The sequence below is a fragment of the Belonocnema kinseyi genome, chromosome 5 (genome assembly GCF_010883055.1).
Source record: "Belonocnema kinseyi isolate 2016_QV_RU_SX_M_011 chromosome 5, B_treatae_v1, whole genome shotgun sequence".
NCBI lineage: Eukaryota > Metazoa > Arthropoda > Insecta > Hymenoptera > Cynipidae > Belonocnema > Belonocnema kinseyi.
The window spans coordinates 26,749,823-26,760,795 of record NC_046661.1 but is presented as its reverse complement, the minus strand read 5'-3'; the positions used below and the strand labels follow the sequence as shown (position 1 = coordinate 26,760,795).

At 34.0% G+C, this 10,973-nt stretch overlaps 1 protein-coding gene across 4 annotated transcripts in view; it reads right to left on the bottom strand.

The window, feature by feature from the left end:
• LOC117172517 (zinc finger protein 2 homolog) overlaps positions 1 to 10,973 on the bottom strand; it is a 49,193-nt gene that overhangs the window by 12,959 nt on the left and 25,261 nt on the right. For 2 of the 4 annotated variants that reach the window (XM_033360537.1, XM_033360536.1), the window contains exon 3: positions 421 to 641. The exons of the other annotated variants lie outside the window; for them this stretch is intronic. In XM_033360537.1, coding sequence (XP_033216428.1) covers positions 421 to 489 — 69 coding nt within the window. In that variant the 5' untranslated portion in view covers positions 490 to 641. The remainder of the gene's footprint in view (positions 1 to 420; positions 642 to 10,973) is intronic. 4 annotated transcript variants of the gene reach the window in all.

Sequence of the window (10,973 nt, the reverse complement as noted above, 5' to 3'; positions counted from 1 at the left end):
AAAACACGTAAACTCAGAAGATGTGGACTGTGACTGCACCATATATCTGGTCGGGAGTGGTGCTGACTGAAAACAGATGATTTGGAGCGATTCGCGCGCCATATGTTGGTAATTCTAAGGACTTATTGAACTACCCTCGTAGCAAAATTTATTTCCATAAGACAAAGATACCTTTGATTTGATAGTATTTAGTGTAGATATAATGATTGTCGCTTTCGAATACGGTCGAAAGCATACACTATCAGGTCTGAAGCATCTACGATAGAAATGAATAAAAATTAATATTTTTGTGTAGAATATGCCTGTGATGAATATCTTCACTCGGAATATTTGACTTACAGCTGAAACAATATTTAAAGTAAAATTATAATTATATTATTTTGTCTAGGGTCTGCTTTGTGTAGGAAATATTTTACTTACGGTTTTAAATATGTTGTGTAAAATATACTTCGTGAAGAATATATTTTGTGTAGAAAACTTATTGGACATAATATTTGTGGGTACAATATTTTTATAGTATCTTCATATTAAAATATATTCATCAACTTGAATCCATGAAACCGGCAGAACTACTTTCCAAGGCTACATAATCTAATGATAGTGCGTCAAAAACCCCTGTTTTAGCAAATAAGAAGACCGAACTGAAACGTAAAAAAGGGTGTCCTGATAAAAGTCCTGTCAAAAGTGCCCCGCCTAAAGTTGGAAAGCAAGATGCTAAGCCATCACAGAGGTTCCACAATTATCATACTAATCCAACAACCCGCAATAAGTATATTTCTTCGCTCGCTAGACAGGAGCACCACCTACAAAACATCTGCTTCTGTAATGTCAGCGACTACGGTATGGTTTACGATTAAGATAATGAACAAATTCAATGTATTATTAGTAATAAATCTTTGAATTGTTGTGAAAATGGAACTTACAAATTATGTACTGATAATTGGTAATATTTACTGGCCCCTCATGTAAATACAGAATTCTGCGTAGATTCTTTACACGAGATTTTAGCTAACTTTTCTGAAACTTACAAAGACAATGCATTTTTTATAGTTGCAGGAGATTTTAACGCCAGACTAAAAAAACTAAATTCTTATGATAATGATACTGTCTATTCAACTAAAATGTTTAGCGAAAGACTGCCTCTCGATGATTTGATTACGAAACGGGGTAGAATACGTACAGAAGCTATGGAAGAAAACAATTTTATCTTGTATAAAGGACGCAAAAGATCGGACACACCTGCAAACTTTATTTATATCACAATTAAGAACAGCAAGAGTGTTACTGATTTTTTCTGGGTTAGGCTAAATGCCGTGGATTTGGTTCATGATCTCTATACGTACACCCCATATTAGAAAAATCATATCACTTAATGGTCACTTTGAAAATTAAATTTGAAAATTTGCAGCGTGAAAATAACGGTCAAGACACCCATCTACGTTGAAACCCTTAAGAGGGTCACCCCGCGTGACGGCCGGTTTCTTAAGCGTTTTTTATGAATTTTTTTTGACGACCAAAAAAAAAGATAGAACTTTGAACTTTTTATGATATATTTATTAACATTTCAGTAGTGTGCGGAAAATTTTTTAGGCATAAATCTCTATAAGAATATGAGTTGTCCCACGCCGAAGACATCCATCTTGAAAAAAGGTTGTTGAGTGTCTCCATGATTCCGGCTGATTGGCTTATCCGAAATAAAAAAATCAAACGAAATTTTAATCTGTAAACCTGTGGCGATAGAATAAACTAGGATTCTTAGAAATATTGAAATAATTTTGCTCTAAGAAAAATAGAACCGCTCAGAATTACCAAATAATTCTAGTTCATTCTATTACTATACATATTCCCCCATCCCTTAATATAGCATTACGAAATTTACGTGACCGTTCCTTCAACATACTCTATCAAACTTTTATTATCGGACTTAATAAAGGCTTATTTATGCAGTACAGATTGTGTAAGAAAAACTGATCAATTTTAAATTAAATACCGTTACATTTTAGAATAACACTTCAAGAAACGAGTGTTACAGAACGTAGGTTCATAATCTTGTTTTAAAATTAGATATTCCAAACTGTACAATTTTGGACTTAAAAATTTTCTAAATCGAACATTTTAAAAATTAAATTTGAAATTGAAATCGTCGCCGCCTAATCAAAATGCCGCCTATTCTTTAGAATCGAGATCAGAATCGAGATCAACGGAATTATTCGAAATGCCGTCTATTCTTTAGAATCGAGATCAGAATCGAGATCAACGGAATCTATTATGAAGGCAATGCATGCGCACCGAAATGCGATATAGAATCATTTTCCAGTTAAGAACAGAGCTGCGTATTATGAAACCAAGGCAATTCCACCGAAGTGCGTCAAGGCATCAAGGCACATTCCAGGCACATTCCAGGGACCTGTTTACATAATGGATGTAAACATTCTTAGCGATCGTGCCGAATTCGAGTGGAGCTCATATATGTTTTTTTAGACATTTATTTAATCTTCACACATTGTAATTATTAAAACAATTTTCATAAATGGCTATTTTTTAAACAATACATTTAATTTATCATGTTGCTTTGTAGATTTACAAGAAATATTAATTACACAGACACACAAAAAAAAGTCAAAGTCCACGGAGGCGACCTTTGGGGTTCTCTGTTTTCTGGATCGCTGATTCCGAATCGTTTGTCGGCTTTTTCAGATAAGATCGCTTTCAAGGTCACTTGAAGGTCAAATGAAGAAAATATTGCTAAAAAAAATCTGAAAAAATTCAGACATAGGTTTTTTAGCACGCTGAATCCGAATCCGGTGTTACTTGACTTTCAATAGTTTAAGATCAAGATCATTTGAAGGTCAAACCAACAAAATAACCTCAAAGAAATTTGTAAAAATTTATATATAGGTTTTGAGGGTCGCTGAATACAAACCCAAGGTTGATTTGATCATATCTTGTTATCTGAAGGTCATTTGAAGGTCGTATTCGGAAAAAAGCTCAAGAAATCTGAAAAAATTTAAATGTAGGCTTCTGAGTATGCTGAATCCGAATCCGGTATCAATTGATTTTGAATAGTTCAAGATCAAGGTCATTTGAAGGTCAAACCAACAAAATAACCTCAAAAAAACTTGTAAAAATTTATATATAGGCTTTGAGGGTCGCTGAATACAAATCCGAGGTTGATTTTATCATATCTGGTTATCTGAAGGTCATCTGAGGTCATTTGAAGGTCGAATTAGGAAAAAGGCTAAAAAATATGAAAAAATTCAAATGTAGGTTTTTGAGCATGCTGAATCCGAATCCGGTGTTGTTTGACCTTCATGAGTTCAAGGTCAAGGTCATTTGAAGGTCAAATCAACGTGGTACTGTTGAAAAAATGTTTAAAAAAATTAATTTAGAATCATCTTTAGTTTTTCGTCTATATAGAAACTGGAAATATTAATTTATCTTTATCAACATTAGCTGCTGTGAATTTCTCGAAAGTAAGGCAGTGAACTTTCTTATCAATATTAGCTGCTGTAGATTTCTTGTAAGAGAAAGCTTTGTACCCATAAGAATGGTATATATTTAAAAAAGAAGTGGGTTATTTTTGCCCTAATATGGTAAAAAATACATTTTTTATAAATGTCCACATGTATTTGCGGTTATGAGTAAATGTTTGCGTATGTGCATGTGTGGATCTGCGGATGCATGGATGTGTGGATGTGCGGATGTCTAGATGTTTCGATGTATGTAATCGAATCTTTTTCACCTGTTGCCTCGACTAGTCGTGTGACGATGACAACTGCCCCTTAAGGGGATGTGTAGAATGATTCGCTCATACGCTAGTCGGGGTACCGATGCAAGTGGAAGTGCACTGCCTTACAGGGGGTCGACAGGGTGTGAGGATGATGCCGTAGTGTGTTCGTCGACAAGTTGACATTGCCCTCTTCAAAGACGAAAAGCCCTTTTACTTAGCCCCGAAGAGGTAAAAGGGTTATCACCTCCAGGACGGCGAACTCACCTGCAATCGGACCAGGATCCCTGTCGAGCGGGTTTATATATAAAAATATGGAAAATTTAAACAAACCTTCAACCTCATCTTCTAAACACGTGTGCCCGAAAGATGTTAACGCATTTTGCTTCATTTGTGGAACATTTATTCCGAACAAAAATGATCGACGATCATTCAACGAAAATTTTTGGAATATATACAAAGAATGTTTTAATTCAGATATAGTTTCGGGAGATAAGACTCCTGCTAGTATTTGCAATAACTGCGGCAAAATGCTTTCTATTTGGAAAAAACTAAAGATGATTCTAAATTGATCTTTATTAAACCCACAGAATGGAATATATAAAATAGAAAATATAGAAATAAAATATAGAAAATTTATCAATTGAATCTAAAGATGATGATGATGACAAAAGCACTAAGACCGTTGATGAAAATCAAGAAGAATATGAAAGCGATAGTAGTGAAAGGTCTGATGAAGTTTATAAACCAGGTGGAGTAAGCAATAGAATTGCTGAAAAATTTACACAGTCCGAACTTAATGATCTCGTAAGAGATTTGGGACTACCTAAAGATGCTGCGGAACATTTAGCTTCAGTTTTAAAAAGTAAAAATTTATTAGAAAAAGGTACGAAAGTAACATTTCATAGAAAAAGAAATGAGAGTTTTAAGCAGTATGTCGAAGAAAAAGTCTTTGATGAAGAAAAATTAGTGTACTGTTCAAATGTTAAAGGACTGATGGAAGAACTTAAGCTAAATACTTATAAAGATGATGATTGGAGACTGTTTATTGATTCATCAAAAAGAAGCTTAAAAGCTGTAATAATTCACAACACAAATCAATATGCCGCAGTATCTGTCGCACACTCTACGACAATGAAAGAATCCTTCACTAGTCTTAAAAAACTTCTAAAGGCCATTGAATACAAAACATATAAATGGCTTATATGTGGTGATTTGAAAGTTTCAGGTATGTTGCTAGGACAGCAGTCTGGATTTACAAAGAATTCGTGTTTTTTGTGACTTTGGGATAGTACAGATCGCGAAAAACATTACACGAATCATAAGTGGGCTGAAAGGAAATCACTTGAAATAGGAAAAGGAAATTTCATTGAATCGGCCCTGGTTGATCCAAAAAAGTATTGATTCCTCCATTACGTATTAAATTAGGAGCCATGAAGTAATTTATGAAAGCTTTAGCTGCAAATAGTCGATGTTTTAAATACTTGGAAAAGAAGTTTCAATATAAATCGAATGCCAAATTGAAAGAAGGGATTTTTGATGGTCGAGAAATAAGGAGACTTTTACAAGATGATAAATTTCCAAAGACAATGACAAAAATTCAAAGGAATGCATGGCTCAGTTTTAAGGAAGTTGTGAAAAACTTGTTAGGAAATAAAAGAAGTGAAAATTATAAAGTTATAGTAGCCGAAATGATTAAGAACTTTGGAAAAATGGGGTGCCTGATGTCATACAAATTGCACTTCCTGTATAATCACCTGGATCGATTTCCAGAGAATTGTGGCGATTACAGTGAAGAGCAAGGAGAGCGCTTCCATCAAGACATAAAAGAAATGGAAAAGCGCTACCAAGGCAGATGGGATGTTGCTATGATGGCTGATTACTACTGTAAAACTACAGGCAAAAAGCGAAAAAAAACCGTTACGTCGATCATTTGATAGTAAGAGGGTACGGTATGAGCGGAAAACATGAACACAAGTTGATACAAAAAAATATGTCTGTCTTAATTTTTTATGAGGGATTGTTAATTTTTTGATCTTATTATGAGCTTGTACGTGAATTGATGAAGGTCTATCGAACTCGATATATGGGTTGTTATTTTCATAATTCAATGACCTTGAAAATACTATATATGGTCAAAATGACCTAGGATTTAGATTCTACAACTCTTAAAACTAATATATAAATTTTTACAAATTTTTTTGAGGTTACTTTGTTGATTTGACCTTCAAATAACCTTGATATTGAACTAATGAAGGTCAACCGACACCGGATTCGGATTCAGCATGCTAAAAAACCTACGTCTGAATTTTTTCAGATTTTTTCAGCAATATTTTATTCATTTGACCTTCAAATGACCTTCAAAGCGATCTGATCTGAAAAAAACAGACAAACGATTCGGAATCAGCGACCCAAAGACCCTAGAACCCCAAGGGTCGTCTCCGTGGACTTTGACTATTTTTTGTGTGTCTGTGTTATTTAAAACAATTTTAATTTAAAAATTAAGAATAAGAATGTATATTCGATAACTCTTTTCTATGTTGCTTTGTAAACCTACAAGAACTACTAATTATTGAAACAATGTTAATTAAGAAATTAAGAGTTTTCCTTTTTCTACAAATAAATTTGTTTACGATGTTAACTAAGAATGTCTACCCGATGACTCATTTCTATTTTTCTATGCAAATTTACATAAACAATTAATTATCTAAACAATTGTAATTAAAAATCTGAAAGTGACCTTTTTTCTAAGAGCCAGTTTGTTCGCGGAGTCCAACTCAGAGTGTCTATCCGATGTACTCATTTCTATATTGCTTTGTACATTTACAAGAAATATTAATTTTTTAAACAATTTTAATTACAAAATTAGGAGTTTGCCCTTTTTTTTATAAAAGTCAAGTTTTTTACGGATTCAAGTAAGAATTTCTATACGATAACTAAGAATGTCTATTTGGATGACTCTTTTCTATTTTGCTTTGTAAATTTACAAGAAGCTTACAACAACTATTATTTATTTAAATAATTTTAATTTAAAAACTAAGAGTTTGACCGTTTTTATACGAGTCAATTTTTTGATGGAGTGAACTAAGAATGTCTATCGGATGAATTTTCTATTTTGCTTTGTAAATTTACAAGAACTACTATTTATTTAAAGAATTTCAATTTGAAAATAAGAGTTTAACCTTCTTTCTAAGAGTTAATTTTTTTATAAAGTCAAGTAAGAATGTCTATACAATTACTCTTTTTTATGCTGCTTTTTAAATTTACAAGAACTATTAATTACTTAAACAATTTTAATTAAAAAATTAAGAGTTTGGCCTTTATCCTACGAATCAATTTGTTTTTGAAGTCTAAACTAAAAAGCTGAAAGTAAGATCAACTACGTGAAAGAACAATTATATAAAATTAAAAAATACTATGATTCAGAACAACCTTTAGTAAAGAAAAATATCAGCTAAATCATGACCTGCACAAATCTGGTCATGAAGTTTTACATATGTTATTTTTATTCTCCTATATGGCTATTAACGATGGTTAATTCCCCCGAAACGCATGTAGAATATGCATCATGGACAATGGATCTTAGCAGGAAAATTAGTCAGTTCCCGCTTCCTGATTAAGGAATCTTCTTCTCAATTTCATTGCAAAACAAGTTAAACATTCAGTAAACGCAATATATAAGAGTTTATTAGCCTTAATTGAAAATGTATAAGTGACTATTAATTCAAATTACGTCTTCGTTAAAAAGTGAATGCTTTTAAAATTAAAACTTTCTTTATAATAGAATCGGCTATGAAAATGAAGTTGAGGAATTAAAAATGAATCTGTGACAAAACAATAAAATCCCTTCGCCCCCCACCCATTAAATGCTAAATTACTATATTTATTTAAATGCAGATGTTTGTATTTTTGTCCTGGTTCCAATCTAGATTATTTTAGATTCTTTCTCGTTTTTACATTCCCATTAGAGAAGGTATTGGATTTGTGTAAAATTTGCCCCCCTCCCCCAGTTTTTGCCAAATGTTCACGTTTTGAGATCCCATGAATCTGAAAAACAGGTTTTTATGAATGTATCTGCCTGTTCATTCGGTAGTGCGTCTGTAGATTTTTATTTTGTTAGCACGATTATTTTTGAAGGAATCGATAAATTAGATTGTCCTTTGATACACTCTTTTAGTATCTTAAAAAGAAGTTCAATTTCGTTAGCCATCCGCTTTTTGGATAAAAATTCAAAGTGTGCGAATTTTGAATATTTTTAAGACAACTTTTTTTCAAGATTCGAAAATTCTCTGCAGGGATATTCATAGTATTCAAAAAGAACAACAATTTATCCTAATTACTTTTTTGATACAACTAAAAATTAATAGAGTTATAGCTTTTACAAAATTCCAAAGAATACACAACAATAATTTCTCAATTATATGGGACCGTATGTGTAATGTTTAAATCGTAAAAATAAAATTGGAAATGAGCGAATTCACTTTTTGAAAAACGGCAGAAGTTGCAATAACATGTTTAATAATAAAAGTTTTTTTAAGAATGCTCATTTTTTTTAAACGAGAAAATTAAAATACGTGTGTTTTAATACCAATGCATGTTATGAACTGTAATAATATACATTTATGGGAATGATATATAACAATTAGAGGGACAAACTCGTGTGCGAATCAGGACATACGTGATAAGAATGTGTTCGTTAAAGCTAAAGGAGCTTTAAGAAAAGGGAATTCACAATCATTAAATTACTGTTCTTGATGCTTTGACATTTATTTTTAAAATGTCTATGCACAAGTGTGGAGAATATACAAAGACCGAGCGCGTAGCAAGAGATAAATAAATTATCGAGTGCGAAGCGCGAGGTAAATACATTATCGAGGGTGAAGCGTGAGGTAAATATATTATTGAGCCCGAAGCGAGCCGCGTGCATATCGCGCGACGAGACTGTACCCGTAAGGCGGGCGGATTTTTTTAAAATGAATTCGAACTGGAGAAAAAAAACTAGAAAATAAATATTATAACAAAAATAATAATTTATTAATTTCTCTGTTGAAATAACTTAAAAATAGTCACTGTACATTTGTTGTAAAATGTTGCGGCGAAGTCAACAGAGCTGCCGATAAGAAATGCAAATGGTAATACAACAAAAAGATGATAATTGCTGTTAAATGGAAAACATAGCGTTGATCATTTTTGTGGAATTTTCACTGTTTCATTTTTTATTTCTCTATCTTATTTCTCTATTATGTAATTTTTTCCCCTAGTGTGCACAGAGTAGTTATCCCAAAATTTTGAAGATTGTTATAAGAAACAAGTCAAGGGTCACAAATGCGTGCACTACTTTTTTAATCTGTAAAAAATAAAAATAAGCGTAACATACGTTAGAGTTTTGAATATTACCAGTAATGCGTGACAACCCCACAAATGGCGCTGAAGGACGAGCGTTAGAAACGTACGTGGAATGGAGAGCAGCGTGCGAAAATGAGCGTAACGTGAGAGTTTAACCGAGCCAATGATTGTACGAATTCGAACGTTATCCTTTGTAAGGGAAAAATATACATATGATCTATGAGAGATATCTGAGCGTAACTATTGTGACAAGCTTTCAAGCTGACTGTAATACTTCATTTGTATATACTTAATTACTTATTACACTTTGGCGCGTTCCTTGAAGTGCCTACCCTCGTTTCCTCCTCCACTAAAGATTGCTTATCATCGGTTTTCTATATTAAATTCGACTTCCTACCATATCAGGAGTGGGATTGAATGTTCTCTAAGGGCCGAAGTTTGGAAACCGCCATCTTCCTCTACAGCAGTTCGAGGATTTTGCGTCGTAATTCAGCGCTGACTATATATCGGATAATACAGTACCAACGACAGAAAATAATCCTCTCAATTGAGACTCCACTGGAATAATGGGCAGAGGCAAGAGGCACAACAAATGTGGGGAATGATGCAGAAACAAAAAATATACCGAGTCCCGGCGAAATTGACCGACGTTGCACGAGCATACTAACTGATTACACAGGTCCAGGTAACCTTAAAATACGTCGAGATTTATTTGATCAACAAACCGATCTGAATAATCATCAACAATCGAGAGAAGAACATCAGCAGCATCGCACGATGGAAGATATGGCTTAGGCTTTGATCGAAGATGGTCGTCGTCGCGAACAGATGATGATTCGTTTCATGGAAAATATGCCACTATTCCAAAATCCTGCTCCAGCACGGACTGGATTCGATGAAAACTCTACACCATTAGCCCGGTAGTTTTGTAATTAAAACGGTCTAAATTCATTTAAGACAGGGAGCCAGATATTGGTATTCACTTCGTACAGTAGATATCGAGAATTGGCACCAGCTTCAAAGAGAATTAAAAAATGATTACGTTATCGAAGAGAATAAAACAACGAAGTGGAGAAAAATGATTCAAAGGGTCCAAGAGAAGAACGAGGAGAATTCAACGTACTTCTATTCAAAGGTAAAATTGTGTGTTAGTCTGGATTAGAGTTTTTCCGAGAGCAAAGAACAAACATTAGTTGGCTTGTGGCCGAAAGACACATGTCATGTCATGGTGTCTCATACACATATCAGTGAGAATGAGCTACTTAACGATATTGTAGCCTACGAGCGCATCAACAATCAGTGTGTGGCACGAATCAAAGGATACGGGAAACCAGCTCGAAGTAAAACTCTAAACGCAAGAACCGGCCCTTCACAGTCTTCAAGCAACGAGAAATTGAGTTCAAGTCAAATCTCCAAAAAAGAAGGTCTGAAAACCTAAAGTAGATCAGATCCGCGACCACCTGTCCAAAATGACAATGGTGAGTCGAAGTGCTAAAACTGCACCTGATGTGGACATTTAGCAAGAAATTGTCCTGAACCGACTAGGGAATTACTGTGTAGAAAGTGTGGTAAAACTGGACATACACAACGTCTCTTCATTGCAGCATGGAGTGGGGAGAAAATAAAATAAGTCTTATTAAAAATACAGAAAGTGACAGTTCGTTCGCTAAATATTTGAAAAGTGTTATAGTGAATGGGAATGATTTCAGAGCGCAAGTAGATTCGGGAAGTTCAGACTGTACTTTGCAGGAAATTCAAGCTAGAACAGCAGGCTTTCCAATTAAAACCGCAAATTTTTAATTGAAAAGATGGGTTCCGAACCACTACACAGTCAAGTATTTCGGTTACATCATCATAGATGTGTCAGAGGATCAGCGGCGTAGCCAGGGGGGGGGGGGGG